This window comes from Caretta caretta, chromosome 10 (genome assembly GCF_965140235.1).
Source record: "Caretta caretta isolate rCarCar2 chromosome 10, rCarCar1.hap1, whole genome shotgun sequence".
Classification (NCBI taxonomy): domain Eukaryota; kingdom Metazoa; phylum Chordata; order Testudines; family Cheloniidae; genus Caretta; species Caretta caretta.
Genome location: NC_134215.1, coordinates 3,583,051 through 3,608,560, shown reverse-complemented (window position 1 = coordinate 3,608,560; position 25,510 = coordinate 3,583,051). Strand labels below are relative to the sequence as shown.

General features: G+C 55.2%; 1 protein-coding gene across 6 annotated transcripts in view; it reads left to right on the top strand.

The window, feature by feature from the left end:
- TRAF7 (TNF receptor associated factor 7) overlaps window positions 1–18,412 on the top strand; it is a 47,090-nt gene extending 28,678 nt beyond the window's left edge. For all 6 annotated transcript variants that reach the window (XM_048868326.2, XM_048868323.2, XM_048868327.2 and 3 more), the window contains 17 exons: window positions 40–156; window positions 2,074–2,166; window positions 3,900–3,933; window positions 5,886–6,069; window positions 6,832–6,966; window positions 8,049–8,266; window positions 9,097–9,170; window positions 10,366–10,414; window positions 10,707–10,834; window positions 12,500–12,582; window positions 13,104–13,143; window positions 13,889–14,005; window positions 14,660–14,782; window positions 15,614–15,733; window positions 16,150–16,281; window positions 17,080–17,199; window positions 17,598–18,412. In XM_048868326.2, the coding sequence (XP_048724283.1) occupies window positions 40–156; window positions 2,074–2,166; window positions 3,900–3,933; window positions 5,886–6,069; window positions 6,832–6,966; window positions 8,049–8,266; window positions 9,097–9,170; window positions 10,366–10,414; window positions 10,707–10,834; window positions 12,500–12,582; window positions 13,104–13,143; window positions 13,889–14,005; window positions 14,660–14,782; window positions 15,614–15,733; window positions 16,150–16,281; window positions 17,080–17,199; window positions 17,598–17,612 (1,782 nt within the window). In that variant the 3' untranslated portion in view covers window positions 17,613–18,412. The remainder of the gene's footprint in view (window positions 1–39; window positions 157–2,073; window positions 2,167–3,899; window positions 3,934–5,885; window positions 6,070–6,831; window positions 6,967–8,048; window positions 8,267–9,096; window positions 9,171–10,365; window positions 10,415–10,706; window positions 10,835–12,499; window positions 12,583–13,103; window positions 13,144–13,888; window positions 14,006–14,659; window positions 14,783–15,613; window positions 15,734–16,149; window positions 16,282–17,079; window positions 17,200–17,597) is intronic.
- The last annotated feature ends 7,098 nt before the right edge of the window (window positions 18,413–25,510 follow it).

Here is a 25,510-nt window from a genome sequence, read left to right as displayed (position 1 = left end):
TTGTAATAACTTGGTTGTTTTCTGTCTTTAATGTGGAAGCCTCCAATCAGCACCCCACGCCGTTCTGACTCTGCCATCTCCGTTCGCTCGTTACACTCTGAGTCCAACATGTCCTTGCGCTCGACGTTCTCGCTCCACGAGGAAGAGGAGGAACCAGTAGGTATTTTGATGTCTTCTTTAGAAGCAAAACAAGGATATTCAATGTCAAAACAGCTTCTTTGTGTAACCTGCAGTGTGTCATATGGCCTTCAAATGGAAGAGCCCTCGTTTGGAGGGAATGTTGGGTTGGTCAGGAGATTGGCAGTCAGGACTCCTGGGTTCCAATCCCAGCTCTGCCACTGACTTGCTCTGTCACCTTGGGCAAGTCACCTTATCTCCCTGTGCCTTAGTTTGCCCAGTCATAAAATGGGGGTGATGATAATCCTGACTGGAGAGCAGTGAGGTTTCACTGATTAACATCTGTGAAGTGCTTGGAGAACCTAGCTGTGATGAAAGGTGCCTCAGAGGGGAAAGGTCTATGTTATCATTCTGTCTGCGGGTGGCAGTGTCCGTAGGTCATCGCTGTCTTAGGCCCCAGTCCTGCAGTTAGCTGTATGCACAGTCCCATTGATTTCACTGCAGCTCCACTTGGGAATGGGGATCTACCTGTTTGGAGCTTCATACAGGATCAGGGCCTTACTCTTAAAAGCATTAACAAGAGCCGAGCCTGTGTCACAGAGACTGCATCCAGACTTAAACGTCCCCCAGGCCAGGCCACGTCTGGTTCAAGTGTTCGGCAAATGTGAGAGTGACTCATCCTTACCACAATCCATGGGGAGTTCAGGCTTGGAGCGATATATATTGAATCTTGAGTGACTGATCTGAAATGTTAATAAAGACTTACCCCTGGGTCTGCTTTGAGCTCGAAGGGTGTGCTCCATACAGCCAGGGAATACTGCTTCTGAGCCCTGAGCTTCCAGTCTAACTGGAAAACGAAAGCAGAGCTCCTGGCCCATAGTGACAGAAGAAAATCCCATGGATTGCATGAAGCAGAGAGATCTTTCCTTTAGGACATCTCAGATACACAGGGGGACGTACGTCCTGTTTCTAAATCACTTTTGAATGCCAGGCTTCAAATCAATCATTCAGAGGCCTTTTTACCCGGCAGGTTTAAGCTTCACTCGTTGCTTCAGTATGACCATGACTTGGCAAGGTAATCCTGCCGAGCGGAGCAGTTCCTAAGGACTCAGCCAATCTTGTAAACTAGGAGCCAAATTCTCTGCTGGGCTAAACGGGCACAGCTCCACTGACTTCAATTTAAACTAGCTTACCCCATTAGGGCCCTGATATTGCCAGATGCCAAGTACCTCTGGTTCCCAGTGAATGGAGTGGTGGGTAAGGGCCGCCGGCCATTTCTAGGCTCAGCCCCCAGAAGCTGGCCTATCGAAATTAAACTTCAGCTGGAGATAAGGAAAGTTGAGTCCTGGCAGCCCTGGCTGTTGGTTAGGAAGCTTTGTTCTCTTGTCTCCGTGGTAGCCTTGGGGCTGCGTTGGTGGTGTTTGGCATCGCAGCCGCAGAAGCAGGCCGAGGCCTGGTCTACACTACAGAGTTAGGTCGACGCAAGGCAGTTTACGCCGACCGAACTACAGAAGTGTCTACACTGAAACGTCGCTCCACTGATGTAACCGCCCCACTATGCGGACTTAATAACTCCACCTCCCCGAGCAGCACAGAGTCAATGTCAATGCGTTGTCAGTGTAGACACTGCGTTACTTACGTCGACTGTTACTGGCTTTCAGGAGTCACCTCACAATGCCCCACTCTGACAGTACAGTGGATACAAGCTCTTCTGGGGAAGCCGTGCACCACCAACACAAGGAACAATGTGTAGACACCCAGGAGCGATGTAATTACTGCGGCATCTGTATGCCAACCTAAGTTAGGTTGACTTAATTTTGTAGTGTAGACGTGGCCTCAAAACTCTTACTGTACTAGCTGCTTCCTTACTCTCCGCTCCCTGCAGTGCGGGAAGATGGTTGCATTTGAATTGTAGAGAATCTCCTGACTTCACCCTTGGTCTTTCTTTGTATTCAGGAGCCCTTGGTGTTTGCCGAACAGCCATCAGTGAAACTCTGCTGCCAGTTGTGTTGTAGTGTGTTTAAAGATCCAGTCATCACAACCTGTGGGGTAAGGAAATCCTCTTTCCACATCACCACCATGGGCTTTGTGAATTAACAATGTGGCTAGCAGCTATGCCGCCTCGATTGGTGACCATTAGATTTTGCAAGCCAACCTGGGTCTGTGCTTAGATAAGGGGAGACCTGCCAGGAAAACCCAGGGTGCTCCATGAAAGGTGTTGATGATTAGTAGGTGGCTTTGTCACCTGAGTCTGTTCTGAGTCAGTGCCCCCACTGAGGTGGTAGGGGGTGCTGTGCTGCCAGCCGTGCTGTCTGTCAAATGAGATTAAACATGGTTACAGATCCCATGGCACTTTTCATGTTGCATGTTCCAGTCTTATTTCAGTTGGGTTTGTAACCCTTCACTTCCAGTCTTGAAGAGCTTTGGTGTGCAGCGTTTCTGCATTCTGCTGCGTTCCACCCCAGAGGTGGCTGCATTTTAGTGATGGATAGACTGTTCCCTATCTACTAAGTGTGGCGTGAGGCTTAATTTAGTTAATGCTTTTAAAAGTTTCTAAGACCCTCAGATGAAAGGCACAGTGGAAGCGCAAAGGATTATTAATTACTTCTATATACTCCATTTTATTAGTATTTTAATAGTAGCTGTATATTATTCCTGCTTCTATGCCACCTGCAAAAGGAATATGTCTTTGTGGTAAGCACAAGGCAGGATGATTGTTAAGGTAATGGTGCTATCTCTCATTATTTGAAGCTTGTTCCTTTTCAGCCAGCCAGAAAGCCTGCCTCTCTGTACACAATACCCGTGTGACTGTTCCAGCCAGCAACCTTTCATGTAGACTCTGAGATTTACTGGTTAATATGGAAAATAACCCTCAGCAGCAGGAAACCAACCAGTTTCATTTGCTGCTCTTGTTTGGCAGCTCTGGAGGGAGCACGCAGCTGTGTGAGGCAGGAAAGGGAGGCCGCAGCAGAGTTGCAGATAACATATTGCTGTAATAATAACTTGCAAATTCTCAGGTGACGCTGCCAAGTTGCGGCCTTGTCGCAGACTCCAGAGAACCTGCAGAGTCAGATTAGAATCCTGTGAACTGCTGCACTGTTCGTCTTTCTCTTGTTCTGCCTGTTAGCTTTAGCCTGAGAGTGAGTCGGTTGCCTTAGTTACTGCAGGTTTCTGTTGCCTGAGGAGAAATGTAGATACTGTGGTTTACCAGTTTATAAAGCATTTAACATAGCTGGTTACAAGCCACCTTTCCATTCTTCTATCTGCACAGCTGTGCTTTGGACAGACCTAAAAGCTCTCAGGGTGGGTGGACTGTATGCGGACAATTTGCCAAGTAGCATGGTCCAGGGGGGAAAAGGCTAAATTGTATTATTCACCTTTGGATGCTTCTTTCATAAATCGTTACTTATGTAATTTCCATATTATAATGGGGGTGGGTGGCAGGGAAACCCGGCTTGGTCTTTGTGGTTAGAGAAATCAGCCCAGAGAGGTGCAGAGCAAGTCCTACTGGATTCACTGCAGGTGCTCAGTACCTCTGAGGATCAGGCCCCTGGTGGTGTTGGGTTTTTTTGGCTTCTTGAACTATATGACTGTTTTCAAACAGCTTCATTGCTCATGGTATGTGTCTGGGTGGTCATAGGGGCATGTTATGGTACAGAACAGGGGGCATATCTGCTGTGGCCCACAATCCACGGGGCTCTGGCAGCCTTCCCTCCCTCCCCCCAGGATTATTTGTCTGATTGTGGGGAGTCTGACAGTGCTGTTCCTCTTTGCCTCCACAGCACACATTTTGCAGAAGATGTGCCTTGACATCTGGTAAGTACCGTACCATCCTTGTGCAGTGCCCACCGCTCCCTCCCGTGTCTCTGGGCCGTTCAGCCTGGCAATCTGTTCCTCTCATCCCCCTGGAGAAACTGCAGCACATCCGCCTTAAAGTGTGCTAGGGTCTAGAATGGACCCCCCCAAGCCCACCCCATGTGACCTGTTGTGCCCCAGGCTTTTGGTAGCTCCTCAGATCCAGGCCCTGGGGCTCAGTGGGGAAGTACATGGCTGTGAGCATTGGCATCCTCACTGAGCTCCCAAACCCCACTGCAGCACGTACTGGAGTCAGTGCAGGCTGGAGTGGATTCCCTAGGAGCAAAGTGTTCCAAAGTCCTGGTCAGGAATGTGGAGGGGATAATCTCCAGGACAATAAATGACCCAAGTAGTTTGGCTTTTGATCCCCAGCAGTGACAGACTAGAGCTCTGTTCAGCCCCTCTGCTAGGGATAATTGACATGAGTTTTGACACAGGTGTCGTAAATGCCTCCTTTCCTCCTGTTGTTGTATGCAGTAGTGTTGTACCCGTGTTGGTCCCAGGATATTAGAGAAGCAGGGTGGGTAAGGTCATGGGTGGGGGAGGGATAGCTCAGTGGTTTGAGCATTGGCCTGCTAAACCCAGGGTTGTGAGTTCAATCCTTGAGGGGGCCATTTAGAGATCGGGGGCAAAAATTGGGGCTTGGTCCTGCTTTGAGCAGAGGGTGGGACTAGATGACCTCCTGAGATTCTCTGTCTTTTACTGGACTAACTTCTGTGGCTCAAAAGCTTGTCTCTCACCACAGAAGTTGGTCCAGTAAGAGAGATTACCGCACCCAACTTGTCTCCTTTCCTCCCGGCACCCTGCTCATGCCAGCTCCTCCAGCCGCTGATTTCCAGTCAGTCCAAAAATTGAGCCTCTTTTCTTCAATAAACTCCGGTTCAGAAAGCTAGGAGAGGCTCTCAGTCATTTGGCAGCTGAGACGGAGTAGCCAGCACCTCTCTCTGTTGCACACCATGCTATTAAAACCCATCTTTCTCTTTGCTTGGCACATGAACACGAAAGGCACTGTTCCAGCCCAAGGCCCAGCCATGCTGATTGCTGGGCTTTCCCCCTCGTCCAGAGAAGGCTCCCCGAGGGGTTGAGTAAACAGCAGCTCATTCTGCCTAAAGATGTTTGGCTTTCAAGTGAGAAGGCTCCCCCCAATTTTCTGCGGATTGTTCCCTGTAACCTCGCCTTGTCCTTGTCCGCTCCTTCCCACCCCAGGGCTCTGAAGCAGGAGGCTTCATAGGTGTGATTTTGGCTCTTTGCTCTGGGGTCTGTCCAGCGAACAAAGGCACCAGAGCAGTGTGTGGAAAAGCATCTGTTCCCTTTTCATCAGAGCTGAGGTGCAGATGTTTGTATTCTCTGCACACAGAGAGAGAAAAGAAACCTCCCACCCCCACCCCACCACCTCTGCCCACTGAGACAGCAGAGAGGTGCCTGGAGCTGAGGTGGGAAAGATGCCTAGCACAAATCAGTCGGGTTTACGGCTCTGTTGACTCAGTGACTTTGGAACAGCACTCCCCCCTTTGCCCCTCAAATAACTGGGATTTGTGCTCCGGGGTCCTGGGGCTCTTTGCAGATCTCTCCCTCGTGCCTGGGGTAGGTGGTGATCACAGCCAGCCATGCCCCAGGCTGCGTGAGTGGCACTGATGCAGCCGACGCCTGCTTGACACTTGAGGAAACGGCACTGGTGCAAATGGCTACACTAGAGGTTTCCCCTGTGGACATTAGAGGCTTGCACTGATGCAGCTGTTCCAGGAGCTGGCTCTGAGGGCTGAAGTCAGGGCTAACTCCCAGCATAGATGAGGTCTTAGAGAAAAGAACCTGCACAAACACCATTGAAAACTGGCCCTCTGAGGCCCAGCTGCCCCTCTGCACTTGGAGTGTCTTAACGAACACCTCTCTCTCCCCTCCCCACTCCCTCTCAGAGAAGTGCCCAGTGGACAACGCCAAGCTGACGGTGGTTGTTAACAATATTGCTGTGGCCGAGCAGATAGGGGAGTTGTTCATTCACTGTAAATATGGCTGCCGGCCCGCCGCCAGCAGCAAGCCCGCTGCCTTCGAGGTGGACCCCCACGGATGCCCCTTTACCATTAAACTGAGCGCCCGGAAGTAAGTGCCTTGTGACCAGAGGATGGACTCTCCGGGGCGGGGCCTCTGTTGCTGGTTTATTGCTCTGTGTTTGCAAAGTTATATGGTTCCTTGCAACAGTTCTGCTCCCATGGTCCTTCTGTCCAGCCCTGTGCTGCTGGGAATGGGGTGGGTGCAGGAGGGGACGCCCTCGCCTCTGTCTTAGTGAGGCACTAGGGGGTGCTGTGTTGCAGTAGCGGGTGTCAGAACTGACCCAACCGGCCCTGCACAGGGATGTTGTACTGCTGAATGTGATGCCTTTCAGCTGAGATCTAAAACTGAGGCTCTGGCCACCTGTGACAAGGACCACGGGATCTCCAAGAGATGGGGGCATTAAACCCACTACCCTACCTCGATTCCCTTTTGAGGAATTCCCATCCTGCCTCCCTAATCCGCCCCCTGCCCCAACAGCATTTAATTTGCTTCATGTCCTCAGCTGTTGGGTGCTGTTGATCAGCTGCCCTTTCAGCCATCTGTGGAAGGACGGATGCAATTGGAGAAGTTGGTGCTGGCCACATATGTGGCCTGTATATCCTCCACCAATTACAGCCGTATGGTTAAACAGAGGTTCAAAGATAGCTTCCAGCGTCTGAACAAGTGTGTATCTAGAGATGGGGAAGGTTTTGATTAGCCGGAGTTCTCGTAAGGGCTGCTTTGCTCCAGGCCCTGTCAAGCCATATCATTTCCCATCCTCTCTGCATGTTGGTGACTTTCTCTCCTTTGTGCCTTTCCCGGTGTGCACAGAGATCACGAAAGCAGCTGTGATTACAGACCAGTTCGCTGTCCCAATAACCCCAGCTGCCCACCTCTCTTGAAAATGAACCTGGAGGCGCATCTCAAAGAGTGCGAACACATAAAGTGCCCTCATTCCAAATACGGGTAAGCCGTGGGGCTCCGGGGACTGGCACTGGGAGAGCTGGCTGGGCCCCTCACTGCTAGGGGTGGTTTGACTCCATTTCTGGATGGCCTTTCAGACACCGGGTCCTTGGGCTAGAGGCAGCTCTGCCCAGGGCTGGGCAGGGCCCTGAGACCGAATCTGGTGCTTGGCCTCACTCTCCGTGGCCAAGAAGGTCTGCAGAAGGGAGCACGTTGAGCTCCCCCACAGGCGAGCATAGCGCACGCTGCTCAGGTGTGACCACTGCTGGCCGTTCGGGAGTGTCCTGAGGAGACTTCAGCAGGAGAGCCTGCTAGAGAGCCTGGCAGGATCTGTCCAGGGCAGAACTGATACAAGGATAATGGAAGTGCAGCTGAGGCCGCTGCTCTGTGTGCTGGAATCCCTGGACAGGAAGGTTTCCTCGTCTGGGAAGTGCCCGGCCTGCAGGACAGAAGACCTGAGGGCACTGGCATGGCTAGGACCCAGTGCCAGAGGTGGAGGAATAGATTCTACTGCTCTGCTGGAAGGTGGCTGTTGTGTGAGGAGACTCCCCATCATGGGGCCATCCCCTGATGTATGACTGCAGAGCTTGGATCTGCTAGAACAGTTGCAGTGCACAGACCAGCCTCGGCAATTTGCCAGAGGCCTGGGTGCATGCGTGAGGCCCAAGCCAGCACCCGTTGCCAGCTGGAGCTTGCCCCTTGACTTTAACGGCAGCTGGACAGGGCCTTCGCAGAGCACGCGCACTGACATAATACTTTGGATCCTGCCTGGGATCTGCTTGTTCTTGCAACTTCCTGGAGAGACGGATCGCAAAAGCCTACTTGGGCAAGTTCCTCAGGTGCAGAGCTCAGCCTCAGCCTTCTCCTGTGGTTACAGGGGAGGGGTGGCTGCAGCCATGACTGGCCTTTGGGCACCTCAGCCCTTAGTGGAAGCCCTGCAGCACCACAGAGATCCCTCCAGAGGGGAGTGGGGCGCAAGAGCGTTCGCCCTGTAGCTGTCTAAATGCCCAGCCCAGGAGTCAGTGAGCACTAGGCCCTCCCAACAGAGCCTCACTCCAGCCTTCATCTCTCCCCCTTCCCTCCAGGTGTACGTTCATAGGAAATCAAGACACCTATGAGACTCACTTGGAGATGTGTAAGTTTGAGGGGCTGAAGGAGTTCCTGCAGCAGACAGACGACCGCTTCCATGAGATGCAGGTGGCAATGGCTCAGAAGGACCAAGAAATCGCCTTCCTGCGCTCAATGCTGGGCAAGCTCTCAGAGAAGATTGACCAGTTGGAGAAGAACCTGGAGCTCAAGTTTGGTGAGTCTCCAGGCCAAGGGCATGGCTCCTCCTTCAGGGCTTTACAGCTAGGTGGTCATGTTTGTCAAGTGTTTAAACTTTCCATTCACACCATAGTGAAAACTAGCTGTGGGCAAACCTCAGGAGGGTCAGGGATTCCTTTTGGCTGAACAACCAAAATTCAGCTGATCTTCGGAGCTACCTGGATTTCTTGGGTCTGCAGTGTGGGGGCCTGATCCATCAGTTCTTAAGCTGGAAATAATTTCCCTTGGGAATTTTAAAGTCCCTTATTAAGGTTTACCACGACTCAGCTTCCACACAAGTGTTCCTTTATTAGTCCAACGGCCACTGGGTCTTAATTACATCCAAATATCAGTACAGGCATATATATATATATATATATATACACACACACACACACATATATCCTAACAGCAACACAATTGTAAGCATTGGCCCAAATACTCACAGCACAATCAGGCCTGGGAGATTCCTTCCCATCGTGGAGTAACTCCAAAGGGGTACGAAAAAGGCTCAGCTAGAGAAACATCTACAAGCCTTGCTTCTTATACCCCAGAACAAAGAAGTGATGTTCCTGCTGGTTAGTGAACGTCAGCCAAAGACACAAAAGGGAGTCGGGGTTTAATCCTGGACCCGGGGCCCAATTAACCAGTGTGTTTATATTTCTGTTAGTTCAACCCCAGCCTTCAGTAAGGTAACTGCAGTATTTCCAGGGTCATGACAAATGTAACACAAACAACCCATTATCTGTGGAAATACCCTGTGACAGTGAGTGAGTTTCCTGGCCAGGCGGCCCTGGGGTTGACAGACCTGCCATTCTGTCGCCCTAGATGTGCTGGATGAGAACCAAAGCAAGCTGAGCGAGGACCTGATGGAGTTCCGCCGGGATGCCTCCATGCTAAACGTGAGTCCTTTGCAGGATACAGGGTGGCGTGGAGGAGCCTGTCCATTGTATTCAGCAGTGGTTCTGGTTGGCAGGGGATTCTGGTGAAGAAAGGGTTAACAGCATGTACCTGTAAAGCTTCTCTTCTCTTGGGCGGGGGAGACCCGGGTTAGGGCTTCAAAATGGCCAAGATCCAATTCTCTCCGCATTGGCTCTGTTCGCCCCCAGTTTTGTTTTTGTCGTAGCCAGGCAGGGATCCCTGTGTGTGCCAGGTGCAAAGGGCTCCAGAGCACAGCTGGAATCTGGCCCCGGTGGACAGCCCAGCAGGACACTTGTTGCAAGTAGCCAGGGCTTTGCCCGGAACTCTAGCACTCCTGGGCCTTTCTTTGCAGCCAGGGATCGGCCCAGGGCCTGCCACAAGCGTGGCTGGTTCTTTGGGTCTTTACCGCGGTTCTCTCTTACCACTGGCAGGAGAATTGTGCAGAGCCACAATCACCGTCTAGTACTAGCATGTAGCAGGCCCTTGGCAGCCCTTTCTGGCGCTTCTCAGGGCATTGATAGGATCACCTTCCAGCCAGGGTTCAGGTGGGACACGTCCCGCCAGCAGCACACACCCCAGCTCTGTGCGTGCTCCCCATGGCTGAGTACAGAGAGCGCTAGCCCTGACTGACACAGAGCCAGCCAGCTCCATGGGAGATAGCAAGGTCTGGGCCCCAGAGCACTTTGTCGAGTCACCCCTGCAATATTTTCAAGTAAAGTGGATTTCGAAAGCACCGCAGAATGAGTAGCTCCTCATGACTGCCTGGCTCTGCCCGGTGTTGGTTTTAGGAAGAGGAAGGATCATGCATTTTGAAAGGTGTACGAGTGTCCATATCCATACCCTGATCCCGGGAAGACCCAGGCTGAGCCCTGTACCCACAGGAGTGTGGAAGCAGATGTCTGCTCACCTCTGCAGAGACAACATGCATGGCTATAAGGAAGGTGCTTCCAGACCTCCACTTTCCTCTGGCCAGAGAACGAACTCCCTGGGTGGGCAGTGCCAGGCGCTCCTGTCCTCAGTCAGGAGGATGCTGGCTTGAGTTCTCAGCGTTTGTAGGGGAGGTATTAAAGCAGTGGCTCAGACTCTGTGGGAAGCCTAGTGGAGCACCTGCCAGTTCCAGGACTCTGGATTGATTTCAGTTGCTCGGCTCCTAACCCCGCTTGGTTTGTTTTTCAGGATGAACTGTCCCACATCAACGCCCGCCTCAACATGGGCATCTTAGGATGTGAGTACACGCTTGATGCTCTCTCCCTCGGCTTGCCCCAGAACGTTAGGCTTATTGTTAGGATTTCTCAGCAGATCCCTTTTGGAGCAGTAACCGCGTTGTGTCGGCAAAGCATCAGCTGACTCAGTGTATTTCCCATAATGCATTTTAGGCTAGTGTAACACTCCAGCTATTGTCTGTCACTAGAGGGCTCAGTAGAGCCCTCCCCTCTGAGCTCCATGGCCGGTTCTGTGCTGGCGGGGCTTAGCATCATGATTCCCCTAACCCTCTCCTGCCTCTTCTCACTCCACAGCGTATGATCCTCAGCAGATCTTCAAATGCAAGGGGACCTTTGTCGGGCACCAAGGCCCTGTCTGGTGTCTGTGTGTTTACTCCATAGGAGACTTGCTTTTCAGTGGCTCCTCAGACAAAACCATTAAGGTAAGAGCCTCCCAGCATTTGCATGCATTAGACAGGACCACCCACTCCTCCGCTGGGCTCTGAGTTTACCTGCCCGGCGCTAGGTTGGAGCTGAAATGGCTCTTCCCAGCTACACCTGGGCCGGAAGCATTTTTCAGTTATCAGCAGGAAGATGCCAGACCTCCGAGTCTCATCTCGGGAGAGAAATACAGGCTTTGGAGCTCCGTATGAAAATCTGATCCTGATCTCGCTCCTGCTGTTCATGTTTACACCTTGTCCCAATCTCAGCATTTTAGCTGCTAATCCTTTATTTTCCATGGTGGCTAAAGCCCTTTTAGACGCTGAAAAACAAACCAGCTTTTCCCTACGAAATGTGCCCATTTTACAGACATTGTTTGCTTTCCCTTGTCCTGCTTTTGAGTAGAGCAAACTGACAGTCCCACCAAAACAATAGTTTCAAACGTTATCCTGGCCAGCCACCAGTGTCACAATGATTGACTGATGGATGGATGTCAGCAAAGCTCTGGGAATTGTGTATTTCACTGATTATTAGAAAACAGGGTGCCTATAGACCCTACACAAACAGAGACAGTCGTGGTTTAATCTTGGTTCTTTTTGGTTTATTTATTTAAGGGCTGGGAGCCATGACTTCTGGGTTCCAATCCTGCTTGAGCCGCTGACGCTCAGATCTGGGGCAAGTCACTTGAGGCCTTGTTGGCTGGATTTTCTCCCCAGGGGAGCTGAGCTCTCTCTGCTCCTGTTGACATCAGTGAATGCTGTGTGTATTCAGCACCAATGGCAATTGGCCGGGTCATCTATCTGGGCCTCATTTACCCATCCATACGCTGGGAGTAATAATTCTTAACGACCTGTGGCCGAGGGGCATTGGAAGTCTTAGTGCATGGGAAGTGGCAAGTGCTTAAAGATCTGAGGCTGGCAAAGCATAACTCCTAGTGTTCCATTTGTCTGCATTTTTCTCCCAACACTTTGAATTCTGAGATAAAGGATGTGGTTTTAAACCTGGTTTCCATTGGCTGGAGCCACAAATGCCAACATGTAGGCATGGTGGGGTATCTAAGCGGGGAGGCCGGGCTAGGAAAGCAGGCCCAATCTTGGTTAGCAGGAACTTCCCTCTTCTCTCTGCCTGTGTCCTGCTCTCCCAGCATGGAAAGCTGTTGCTGTAGGGTTGGTTTTGAGGTCACTTGTACAAATAGCATGTAATACTCAGCAGCTGAAATCCCCATGCAGCAGGAATGATAATGGGGAACACAAATTCTTCATGCTCAACCACTGGGAGTGATGAGAAAAGAAGCAGGGAAAGCTAGCTGTGCAGTGACTAGCCCTCACCACCTGTGTGTTTGCCTGATTCCATCAGCTGAAATTGCCTGGCACTTTCTTAGTACGGTTTTTAGGAAAGTTTGTTGTCTGCCCTAGCGCTGTGGAGCTGCTGTGGCTGCATTTCAGTGTTTGGTGTCCCTTGGAAATTCAGTTTGACCCTGCTTGCGAAATTTCCTTTCCTAGATGTGCTCATCTCTGCCGGTCAGACAGGAAAACGGGTGCACAGATGCCACAGGAAACAGCTGACTGATTTCCCTGCTCTCCTGGCTCAGCTGACTTCCTGCTCTGATCCCCAGCTGCTCTCTAGTGCAGGCATGTGATCTCCTGCTAACTTGTCTTTCCTGTTAGGTGTGGGATACCTGCACTACATACAAGTGCCAAAAGACCTTGGAGGGCCACGATGGAATTGTCCTGGCTCTCTGCATTCAGGGGTGAGTGGAGTGGATGATTTTTGTGCCGCTGGCAGGGGAAATGGGGAATTGCGACGAGAGACTTGTGGTCTGTCCTCTGGCCTCTCCTAATTAGTGAATTATTAGAAGAGGGACTAAGATGTTAATTTCCTTCCTCATTCTGACCTGAGCACGTGCACCAGGCCTTTACACACATGTGGATTGGAGGGGCCAGAATCCCAGATCTCCTCTTTTAATAAGCCAGAGGGACAAATGGGCCAGGTCATCGGAGTGAAAAGCCCCTTCGTCCCAACGCCCGCTCACCACAGCCGCACCAGCCCTGCCGTCTGGGAGATGATGAGCCTAGTGTTTTGTTGGGGGGCGGGGGGTGTCGCACCGGCTCCTTTCCTCTGAGCAGGCAGAAGTGGGGTGAGGAGGGTCTGAAAGGTGCGAGAATCCTGTTTCTGACCTTTGTGTCCTGGGAGCAGAGCCCCAGGGACAGCTGAAATCCCACAGGTGGCTCTCCCTTGCTGACGCCCTTTCATTTTCTTGTGACGTTACAGGAACAAGCTCTACAGCGGCTCTGCTGACTGCACCATCATTGTGAGTATGTGGGGCCGCCCTGGCTACAAGTCAGCACGTGGGAGGTTACAGGGTGGCCCCTGGCTGCTAGAGCACAATAGCCTGTGAAAAGCAGCACCTCAAATGTCCTCTTGGCTGGGAATGGCCTGAGAGAGCGAGAGAACAACTGAATCCCTTGCGTGTGGTTTCCCCATCCCAGGGATGAATTTGTTTGGGTTTTATAATAATAAAAGGTGGGCGTTTGTGTCTTTCAAGTGTCCTAGACTTGACTAGACCCCCCCCAGTGCAGGGAGTGGGAGGCCCGGGCATTGGACTGGCTCAGGGATGACCATACGTAGCTTGGAATAAGTAACAAGTTCTAATCCAGCAGTGGCTTCCTGGGAAGGCTCTGGCCTGCCACACGAGGGACCAGGCCTCCAGCTTCTGTGGCCAGCCAGGGCTGGGAGTGTGGCCCCTAGCCACTGAATGCTCACCACTTCTTCTGGCTGATTAGCAAGAGGCTGTGTTAGTGTCTGGGATGAGAGTCCCACGCAGGAGCCCTCCAGCCGAACCTACGCCCATCAGAGAGGGGCTGTAAAGAGAGGCCTAGATCCTCTGGCCACGGCTGCCCTCTATCACCCACCCAGCAGAATAGCTCCTGTGTGACAACTGCCCTTGCTGTGTTTTCCTGCTGGGGGGTATTTCCAGGGCAGGTAGGCGAGAGGGGAGACTGCAGGGGGTTTCCAGAGCAGGCCAATCCCTAACCAATTTTGTCTTCCTTTTTGAGGTCTGGGATATTCAGACCTTGCAGAAGGTGAACACGATCCGAGCACATGACAATCCTGTTTGCACTTTGGTCTCCTCACACAACATGCTGTTCAGTGGCTCCCTTAAAGCCATTAAGGTAGGGGGCTGAGAAGGCACCTGCTGGGGTTGGGTGGCCATTTGGGGCCAAGTTGGCCGGCAAGAAAAGGCTCTTTTGGCCTTGTGTGCGTATGTTGGCATGTGGCCTGGTTAGCGTTGCAGCGTGAGCTTAGGGGGAGCAGACACTAGGAAGGACGGCCAGTGCTCCCTGCCGCCGAGGCTGCAAGCAGATTTTGGAGCAGCTGCCTGAAGAGCCTTGTTTGTTTCTGTTGACTCCTAAAAATCGGAGGCTGGGGGCAAGTGTGTAGTTGGTGTGTACTTGTGCAAACACACAAACCCATACGGGGGGCTCGTGTACCATGTGCTTACAGCAGGGGGCTGGGATCAGGGCCAAGATCGCCACAAGGGAGCAGTGATTTCAGGTGCCTCTGGTTTTGGGTGTCTGACACCGCCACTCTCACTTCTCCCCCTACATGCAAGGGCTAGGATGGGATCAAGGCCCCACTTCCACTCTCTTTGGGGACTTTGTGTTGTCTCTGCACAGAGGTGGATTTCGTGCAGGAAGCAGCCCTGCAGAGTTAGTCGTAGCCATTTGGACTGGTCTTTCTGACCACAATGGCCCTGCTTAGCAGTGTGCAAGCTGACCCATCGCGTCCCTTTCCAATCCCTGTGTATGTGTGTGCACCTGCCACAGGTCTGGGACATCGTGGGCACCGAACTCAAGCTGAAAAAGGAATTGACAGGTCTCAATCACTGGGTGCGAGCACTTGTGGCTTCTCAAAACTATCTGTACAGTGGGTCTTACCAAACAATCAAGGTAAGTACGCTGATGGCATGCAAGAGCACTAACTTCCTGTCTGGGCAAAACCAAAGGCAGCCAGGAGCACTCTGCGGCGTGCTTTCACAGCTGTTACGTCACTGGCACATTGGAGCTTACGCAGGCGACTGTGGCTGGTAGGTTCCCAGCTTTGCAGTCATATCAGAGTTTGGCAGGTCCACGCTGCTGCAGCTGCTGTTTGGCATTAGCTGAGACAAACGCTGCCAGGTAGCCGTGGCCCTTCTCCAGCTGCTGGGACATTATGGACCATTCTCCTGACTGACACTCCTGCCGAGAAGAGAAGAGGGGCAGTGTCTGGGCTGCAGAAACACCGTCAATCTGCATTTGGTTCCCGTAAGAGTCATGTCTTTGCCGGCCCAGTCCCTGCTTGTTAACTTAGCAGCTGGTGTCTGGACTGTGTTAGACAGTTGGGGTACGTTGTGCCCGGCACCCACTGCTCCTGCCCGGCTCTGCTGTAGCACCCTCTCCCATCCTGTGACATTGGGGCCACCTCCCCTTCCCTTCCTAGGCTTGAGCCTGGTTCTGCTGGGCCCAGCACTGTATTTTGCTGCCTGTCAGACGCTGGCTGTGGGAGTGGTGCAGCTCATGCCTCAATAGGAACTTGGCCAAGAGCCTTTCCACCTGTTGCTGACCCATTGGCCCTGCCTGGTTCAGAGCCACTGGCCCCAACGGGCCCTCCAGCCGGTCTGGAAAGGCACCTCCAGCTACGCACTGAGAGGAATCCAGTGTATCACTCTGCAGCTTGCGCGTTCCTCTTGAGCCCGGGCTGCTGCACTGGGGCGACGCTGACCTGGGCGGGGACTGTTTCAGATCTGGGACATCCGGAACCTGGAGTGTGTCCATGTGCTGCAGACGTCAGGAGGCAGCGTGTACTCCATCGCCGTGACCAACCATCACATTGTGTGCGGCACCTACGAGAACCTCATCCATGTAAGAACACAGAGTCTGGCGACGGGGCAGGAAGTGCAGCCCTGCCGCTCCCTCCCTGCAGAACAGGGGCACAGCATGGCTAGCCATGCCCAGGATATCCCCAGCATCTGCTGTGCCAACAGGCCCACCTCCCTCCTGACCAGTGGGCTGACGGAGCCTCCCTGGGGAATGAGATATGGGCTTCATTGCGGCTATCCAGGCAATGTGCTTTCCCATTCCCTAGGGGCTGGCCTGAGACCCACCCTCTCGGTGCTGGGGGTGCCAGGCAGTCAGAGGATGCTGTTACCGTCTCTGAGTGCAGTTCCAGTGCCTGTAATCCCGGACGCTGGCCTAGCTTTCTCCTGCTCTGCACCCTTGTCCGCTGGCTGCGGTGCCTCGTCACGCTGAGCCGTCTCTCTCCTATTCTCCTCGCTCAGGTCTGGGATATCGAGTCTAAGGAGCAGGTGCGCACACTGACCGGGCACGTGGGGACGGTGTATGCCCTGGCCGTCATCTCCACGCCGGACCAAACCAAAGTCTTCAGCGCGTCGTACGATCGCTCTCTTAGGGTACGTGCTGCCGTGGCCTTGCCTAGCCAGGGGAGAGTCTCCTGAGGTGCAGCTCGCGTGGCTGAGGGGGAAGCAGCGTTGGGAGGCTAGTCCCCATGTAGACCTCACACCCTTCCCTCTCCACCTGCAGCCCGTGGGTCTTATAGCACTCCTTTGCTTTTAGGCTCTCAGTGTCAGGTAAGGAGGGGACTGGGAGTGAGGGGTCTTGGGCCACTCCGCTGTGTGTTCCTCAGGCCCTTCAGCTGTAAAACGGGGCTAGGTGCGGCCCTGTGTGATGGGAGCAGCTGCAGTGTCTTAATGTTTGGAAAACCCCCAAACAAGGCTGCAGAGCGCTGCTGTTCCCGATGACAGTGACTAGTGATGCCACAGTGCAGAGCCGCACAGAACCTGTTCAGTACGGCCTAGTCTGGCTCTGGCCTGGGACTCGGGAGAGCTGGGGTTAGTACCCAGCTGTGGGGCACTGTGCCGCTGAACTGAAAGAGTGAGAGGGAGGCAGATGATGTGGTGTCCATACCCAGACAGCTGGGACATGGTGACGCACAGACACACTGTCTCAGTTCAGTGCCCCAGGCCCGGCTCCCATAACTAACCCGAGTCCCTGGGAGAGTACCACAGGTCACCAAAGGGCAAGGGAGGCCTCTAGGCTGGGGGTGGAGAATTCTCCGGGTCGTTCGCACCCCCAGGTTGTTTCCTTCCCTTCGTGGCCAGAACCCTCTCCTCTGAGCCCCCTTGGTGCCTGGGAAGACAGGCCTTGCGGTCCCCGGCTTCACATTCACCCATCCTGGCATGTGCTTCCAGGTGTGGAGCATGGACAACATGATTTGCACTCAGACGCTGCTGCGGCACCAGGGCAGTGTGACGGCGCTCGCGGTCTCCAGGGGCCGCCTCTTCTCTGGCGCTGTGGACAGCACTGTTAAGGTCGGTCGCCCCTGAGCTTTCCCACTGCAGCTTCCTCCCCGTGCGGGAGGACCCAGCAGCTTGTCCTGGGTGGAGGGGGTAGAATTACCAGCTGAGACTATCCTCGTGAGCCCACTCCCTGAGCCCTGCCCTGCGGGGGGCGCGGTTTGGGGAGAGCAGCTGTTGCCACGACGTGTCCACTCTCTGGGGTTCCTGGACAGGCCAAGAGCTCCCCTTTCCTCCTGGCTCGCTAGGACAGCAGCCGGGGTCGGGGAGCAGAACGGGCCCCGGCTGGCCAGCAGGGATCGCTATGGGCTCAGCTTTGAGAAGGGCGTTTTGGGGAAGGGCACGGAAGGAACCAGCTGTGTTCCCTTGACTGACCTGGATCCTTGTTCACCTGTCCCTCCCTGCCCCCACAGGTCTGGACGTGCTAACAGCACGGATCCTGCACCCCGAGCTACCAAAATCTCCTTCTCCTCTGCCGGCCTGTTGGATGACCGACACCGCTCTGACATAGCTGCTGCTGCCCCGCTGCTCACCAGCACCACCTGCTGCCTTCCATCGGCCACAGAACTGCGCCCTCAGCATTGCTAGTCCCTCCGACCTGCCGTCGCCCAGGGACGCCCCAGAAATCAGCCATGTCCCACGTATTTAATGGGAGACCTGGCCTGCTGCCAGGGCCGGTGGGTCACTGCGGTTCTCTGCACTGCACACAGCACGGGGCAGGGGTTTGTGAGCATAGTGTCACCACAGCAGAGCCTGACCCAGGCTGGCTGGACCGTTCGGGCCAAGCACGGTGCAGTTGGCGTGGGACGCCAGGCGGCAGTGGGACAGCACAACTCAGCTGGTCACAGCAGGGCCTGTCGAGGAAGCAAAGAACCAGGAGCGAGGTCGCTTTGCAAACAGGAGAACGGAGCTTCAGCCTTGCCCTCTGCTCGGGTTCGCACGGGCCCCTCCCTGTCTCTCTTGTATTTAATTGGACTGCCCAGACGATAGCGAGCTGTTGTTTGGCCTTTGAAGAGGAATCTTCCTTGTGTAGCCAGGTACGATTTTTACACCACAAGCTAGTTCTCTGATCAAGTAACACAAGCGCATTGGTTCACCCTCCCTGTAATTACAGTCTCCACATTAAAGAGAAAAAGCCTCTGTTGCATTTTTACTCACGTTTTCTACGGTTTTTAAGATTGTAATATAATTGGATTATTTCTTCATTGACAATAAAAGTGGAAAGTTGTTCCAGGCACGTGTGAGTTACTGGGGGGGGGCTCGCTGGGGGAGGGCCAGCTGCCACCTGCCTGGCCTTCCACGGGCACGCACTTCCCAACCCCGCACACCTGGGCAGGGGAGGTCGTCCCTGCGCCAGGCACAGCAGGTGTGGGAGGCCACTAGGGATATGTCTACACAGCCGCTAGACGCTTGCAGCTGGCCTGAGCCCCGTGAGCCCGAGTCAGCTAAGGGCTGTTTCACTGCTGTGTAGACTTCTGGGCTTTGCTGGATCCCGGGCTCTGGGACCCTGCGAGGGTCACAGAGCTGGGGCTGCAGCCTGAGCCCCGCATTCTGCAGAGCAATGAAACAGTCCCACAGCATGAGCTGGCAGACGCCAGCCAGGGGTTTTTCTTTGCAGTGTAGACATAGGGTAAGACAAGAGCCATGAGAAGTGAATGGCGTGGCACCAGCAGGGGTGAAGTGGTTTCTTAAAAAATCCTTCTCCCATTAGAATTGGGGCTTTCCCATCCGTACACTCGACAACTGCGGCAGCGAGCTGAAGCGGTTCAGGGCCACGCGGTGGGTGAGAATCAGATGGTGTCTCTGAGCCAAGGCACCGATCGGCTACTGGCAGCAAAGTAAGCCAGCAGGAATGGAGTAACTGGCAGTAGCTGGCTCACTAGCCTTGTCGGGGGTAGTCTAAGCGAATCCCTGTCTCCCCGCATTACCTCCCCTTGGTATAATCCCTGGCACTGGAGAGCTAAAGCTGCATCATGGCTGCGAGGGCCCTGGTGAGACCGGTATCAACAGAGCTTTAAGGTGGTTGTGGCCCAAGGGTGTTAAACACTGCGTATTTGCCCCTTAGCTGAGGGCAAAAGCCATGGGAAAGCGTCTCCTGCCATGTCTCCTAGAACTACACCCACTGCCTTGCAGAGCAACAGGGCGGGTAGTTGGGGGCTGATGAAGAGAGGCCTTGGTGTATTTGTAAGCAAGGAGAGGGGGTGGATCCCATGGGACGAGCACTGCAGCTTCTCCTGGGGCCTTTAGCGGCTGTGGCCCCAGAACTAGGCTTGCCCTAATGAAGGGTTGCAAGCACCCTGGGTCAGCATGGGTGGGTTATACCCATAGGTAAGGAGGGTCCAGGCCAAAAGCTGCACAGGGAGGCACTGACAGCGCATGAAAACAGCTTCTTGTTCCGGTGGCTCATTCCCTGCTGTGACGAAGTGGGACTGTTCTTGATGTTTCCTCCGAGTGGTGTGGGGGTGCCTCGGTTTCCCCTGGGTAGCTCTTGGGTGTCTAGGTGGTGGGGTAAGGGTGTATGATCATTGCGGAGCCCTAGAGGGCAGGTGTGGGCAGGAGTCTGGACACAGAGAATGGCCGAAACCCTGTTTCCTGGCAACTGATGGCCTGGGCCCTTCCCCCCTGCAAGGTTAGAGCTAAAGGGTTGGAGAACAAAGGAATCAGGTGACCTCCTGGCCTGGGAAAGGGACAAAGCCCAGAGGAGGAGGGGCTGGAGGGAGTTTCAGTTTGGGGCTGGCTGGGGACATGGAGTGAAGTGCAGACGTGGTTGTCTAGCTCACTGCCCCCCAAAATGGACCCAGCTGAGGGGTCCTGTTCTCTGCACCTACAAGCTCTGTGTTAGACCATGTTCCTGTCATCTAATAAACCTTCTGTTTTACTGGCTGGCTGAGAGTCCCGTCTGACTGCGGAGTTGGGGTGCAGGACCCCCTGGCTTCCCCAGGAGCCCTGCCTGAGCGGACTCGCTGGGGGGAAGCGCACGGAGGGGCAGAGGATGCTGAATGCTCCGAGGTCAGACCCAGGAAGGTGGAGCCGGGTGAGCTGTGTGTCCTGAAGACAGGCTGCTCACAGAAAGGCGACTGCCCCAGAGTCCTGACTGGCTTCATGGGGAGCAGTTCCAGAGCATCGGCCAGGGACCCCGTGACACCTGCCCCTGCCACCACCGGCACCGCGGGGGTTGGAAACGGAACAGGCGTGGAGGGAGCCTGGCCCAGCTTGTGCGCCTTCCACCCTGCCCAGCAGGCTTTGCCTTGACCCTGGGTAAGGGCCCACACGGGGCCGTTACACAAAAAGGGGTGCCCCACTGTCTGGGCTCCTCGGGCTTCACCAGAGGTGCGGGGGGCTCACTAACCCCACTGTTCGAAAGCATTTCAGACTCAATATTTCATTTGTAACATAGTAACGCTCACCTAAAGAGACATTCCCACACAGCGGCTGGCTCCAAAGAGCAGGCCACTAATGCCCCAGCCTCACGGGGGCCTTGAGGAACCGTCACGTACCCCGTGTAAACTGCTCTGGCTGTGGCAGCACCGTTAGCCAAATGCACGGGGCTCAGCCCCCCTGGGCTGACCTGAGGCAGTGAAGAGGTCGTCCCACGATGCTTAAACTCCACCACCTCCTTCGCTGGCTGCCTCAGCTAAGTGTAAGCAGGGGAAAGGCCCTGCTACTGTGGGGCACTTTCCTGGTTTATACACTACCCCGGTGAAGTGGGCTCGCGAAAGGCCATGAGTCCTCGTTCCCATGGCCTTTACCCAGAGGCCTGCCTGAGCTCGAGGACTCCCCTTCCACTCTGCTGTCTGGCAGAGTGCTCATAAGCCTGACTAGGCTGGCCCAGGAGTCCGGGGCGGGGGGGACTGGACCCCCCCAATCTTATCGTGGTCACTTTGGCCAGGGGTTAGGGTGTCCCCACTCAAGGGCACTGTCTTCACACCGGACTCTTTCCTGAGCCACTGATCATTACAGCTAGTTCAAAGCAAAGCCAATTTACTAACCAGCAGCCAATTAGGAAAACAATGGTAACGGGTGAAGTTAAAACACATCACCCACCCACTGTGTGGCCCGGGGACATCACACCCGGTAGTCACTGGGCCCCAGTCTGGGCCTCACCATCCCAGGCCCTGGCTATGCTGCGGGTCGGACACTTGCTCTGGTGGTGGCCACACATTCTTAGGCTCGAGGTGGCAGGATCCTTCGTCCCAGCATCATCCCCACCCTGTTGGGGTTACGATCCCCCCCAAGTCTGGCCAGCCTTGGGGCCCCCTCATGCTCCCCAGCTCCAGCCCCAGCCCCACTCCCTGGTTCTGGCCAGCCATGCTGCTCCCCAGGCCCCGGCTCTCCCCTTACCTCTGCCCCAGGCAGCCCCAGCTCCCAGGGAGGGTGAGCCCTCCTTACCCCCCCCCCCCCACCGTCATTGACCAGCCTGCCTTGTCAATCAGGCTGCCCTAGCACGTTGGCTTCGCCTCATTGGCTCTGGGAGCTTGTCAATCTCAGGGGCCCTGATTTCTCATTGACTCTTGCCCTTTCTTTTGGTACTGGGGGCTAGCCAACCCAAAACCCCACTGTGTTTTAGTAAGGGGCCAAGAGGCCCCCTTACATACGCTTGCTTGGGGGGGCAACTTTCTAATAGAAAACTGAACACCCTAGCCCTGCCCCCTCCCCAAGACCCTGCCCCCCCATTCACTCCAGGCCCCTTTCCCCCCACCCGTGCTCTCCCCCACCCTCGCTCACTTTCACTGTGCTGGGGCAGGAGGCTGTGGGCGGGGGGAGGGGGATGATGGCTCCGGCTCAGGGTGCAGGTGGGGGCCAAAGGGGTCAGAGTGTGGGATGGTACTCAGGGCTGGGGCAAGGGGTTGGGGGTGTTGGGTGATGGCTCCAGCTGAGGGGGCTCTGAGCTGGGGGGGGGGGCGTGGTTCAGCGTGTGGGATGCTGCTGGGGAGCAGGGTTGGGGCTCCAGGCAATGCTTACCTCAGGCGGCTCCTGGGAAGGCAGGCAGCCGCCGGCATGGCCGGCTCCTAGTCAGCAGCATGTCCAGGGTGCTCCACCTGCTGTCCCTGCTGGCAGGCACTGCCCCGCAGCTCCCATTGGCTGGGAACCACAGCCAATGGGAGCTGCAGAGCCTGTGCTTGGGGCGGGGAACAGCACACGGAGCCCCCCCCCCCGACCCTTCTCCCTCCACCCACAGAGACGCTGGCTGCTGCTTGGCTTCCCAGGCGCCGTGCAGAGAGCCTGCCTTAGCCCCACTGCGCCAACAACCGGAGTTTTAGTGGCCTGATCACTGGTGCTGACCGGAGCCAACAGGGTTCCTTTTTGACCAAGTGTTCCAGTCGAAAACCGGATACCTGGCAACCCTGAAGCTGCAGAAAACACCCCCCCCCCCCCACACACACACACACACTCTCACTCTCTCGCTGAGGCTAGCAGTAGGGACCCTGCCCCTCCAGTCCATGGGGGCGGGGGGGGGGTGCCTTATTGCCCAAGGAGGGTAGCACCAGTGCCTCACTTTGGGACACCCCCCATAGACTGGACGAGTGTCCCACCCCACCCCGCTCTTTACTCTGCCTCTGGCAGGTTCCGCTTTTTGCCTCCCCGCAACTGCCCAGTGTGAGTGCGGGGCCCAAAAGGAGCCCATCCCCTGCTCCAGCTGTCATGGGGCCCCTCCTCTGAGCCCCAGCTCAGGCCCTGGGCTACAGCAGCTGCATAGAGACTGCTGCTGAGCAGCAGGAAGGGGTCTGGGCCCAAATGGCCAGCACCTCCTTCTTCAGGTGGACCAGCCCCTGGAGCTGTAGGCTGGTCCCTTGGCCGCGCACAGGCTGGAGTTATGCTCCCATCCACAGAGCAGTCCCGTCTCCCACCCAGACTGCCTACAACAGGGGTGGGCAAACTTTTTGGCCCGAGGGCCACATCTGGTTGTGGAAATTGAACGCAGGGCCATGAATGTAGGGCTGGGGCAGGGGGCTGGGGTGTGGGACGGGTGTGTGCAGGAAGAGGCTCAGGACAAGGGGTTGGGGTGCAGGAGGGGCTGTAGAGTGCGGGAGGGACCTCTGGGGGGGTAGGCTGCAGGAGGGGTTTGAGGTGCAGTAGAGGGCTCAGGGCAGGGGATTGGGATGCAGGAGGGGGTGCAGCGTGAGGCAGGGGATTGGGGTGCAGGAGGGGTGCGGGGTGCGGCAGGGGGTTCAGGGCAGGGGATTGGGGTGCAGGAGGGGTTCGGGGTGCAGCACAGGGCTTAGGGCAGGGGATTGGGATGCAGGAGGGGGTGCAGCGTGAGGCAGGGGATTGGGGTGCAGGAGGGGTGCGGGGTGCGGCAGGGGGTTCAGGGCAGGGGATTGGGGTGCAGGAGGGGTTCAGGGTGCAGCACGGCTCAGGGCAGGGAATTGGGATGCAGGAGGGGGTGCAGCGTGAGGCAGGGGATTGGGGTGCAGGAGGGGTGCGGGGTGTGGCAGGGGGTTCAGGGCAGGGGATTGGGGTGCAGGAGGGGTGCGGGGTGCGGCAGGGGGCTCAGGGCAGGGGATTGGGATGCAGGAGGGGGTGCAGCGTGTGGCAGGGGATTGGGGTGCAGGAGGGGTGCGGGGTGCGGCAGGGGGTTCAGGGCAGGGGATTGGGGTGCAGGAGGGGTTCGAGGTGCAGCACAGGGCTCAGGGCAGGGGATTGGGATGCAGGAGGGGTGCGGGGTGCGGCAGGGGGTTCAGGGCAGGGGATTGGGGTGCAGGAGGGGTTCGGGGTGCAGGCTCCAGCCTGGCGCCGCTTACCTGGAGCGGCTCTGGGGTGGCAGCGGTGCGCAGTGAGGCTAAGGCAGGTTCCCTGCCTGCCCTGGCCCCGAGCTACTCCCGGCACCACATCCCTGCGGACCCTGGGGGACGTGAGGCGGGGCCAGAGGGCTCTGCCCTCACCTGCAGGTACCTCCCCTGAAGCTCCCATTGGCCACAGCAATCCCGCGGGCCAGATCTAAAGCCCCGACAGGCCGGATCTGGCTCGTGGGCCGTAGTTTGCCCACCCCTGCTTTAGTACAACACCTGAATTAAATGCCAGGGGACACAGCTGCTGCTATAACATGGGCGTCCTTAAGAGGCGAACACAAGGGGCCTTGCTTGCTTTCCTCTCTCCGGTAACAAGGCGTGAGCTGGGTGACGCCAGCCTGCCTCTTGATCATTTTTTTCACCCACGGTTTCAATCAGGGAGATTTTTTAAGAGTAACAGGGTCAAGTGGCGGGGGGGGGTGCGGTGTGCAGGAAGCGGCTCAGGACAAGGGGTTGGGGCGCAGGAGGAGTCTCAGGGCAGGGGTGGTGGGGTGCAGGAGGGGTGCGGGGTGCAGCACAGGGCTCAGGCCAGGGGATTGGACACCATCATAGGGCCTAATCACATCAGCCACACTATCAGAGGCTCGTTCACTTGCACATCCACCAATGTGATATATGCCATCATGTGCCAGCAATGCCCCTCTGCCATGTACCTTGGCCAAACTGGACAGTCTCTACGTAAAAGAATAAATGGACACAAATCAGACGTCAAGAATTATAACATTCAAAAACCAGTCGGAGAACACTTCAATCTCTCTGGTCCCTCGATTACAGACCTAAAAGTGGCAATTCTTCAACAAAAAAACTTCAAAAACAGACTCCAACGAGAGACTGCTGAATTGGAATTAATTTGCAAACTGTACACCATTAAATTAGGCTTGAATAAAGACTGGGAGTGGATGTGTCATTACACAAAGTAAAACTATTTCCCCAGGTTTCACCCCCCACCCCCACCCCGCCACAACCCCACCATTCCTCAGACGTTTTCTTGTCAACTGCTGGAAATGGCCCACCTTGATTATCACTACAAAAGGTGTTGTTTTTTTTCTCACCTGCTGGTAATAGCTCACCTTACCTGATCACTCTCGTTATAGTGTGTATGGTAACACCCATTGTTTCACGTTCTCTGTGTATATAAATCTCCCCTCTGTATTTTCCACTGAATGCATCCGATGAAGTGAGCTGTAGCTCACGAAAGTTTATGCTCAAATAAATTTGTTCGTCTCTAAGGTGCCACAAGTCCTCCTTTTCTTTTTGCGGCTACAGACTAACATGGCTGCTACTCTGAAAAGGGTCAAGTTTAGCATTAAAAGCCTTAAAGTGTCCTGCTGGAGCCAGAGCTGTGGGAAAGGGTGTAAACTCAGCCCCAGCTCCCTTACCCCGTGCCAAAGAAATTTACCTCGTCTGGGCCAGGCCAACGCTTCGAACCCTGGGAATGCCAATGGTGAACGCAGTGCAGCCAGGGGACAAAGCCCCCAAGCTACAGGACCAGCTCTTGCAGTTCTGCTCAGGGAAGTTCCATTTCCATCCTAATT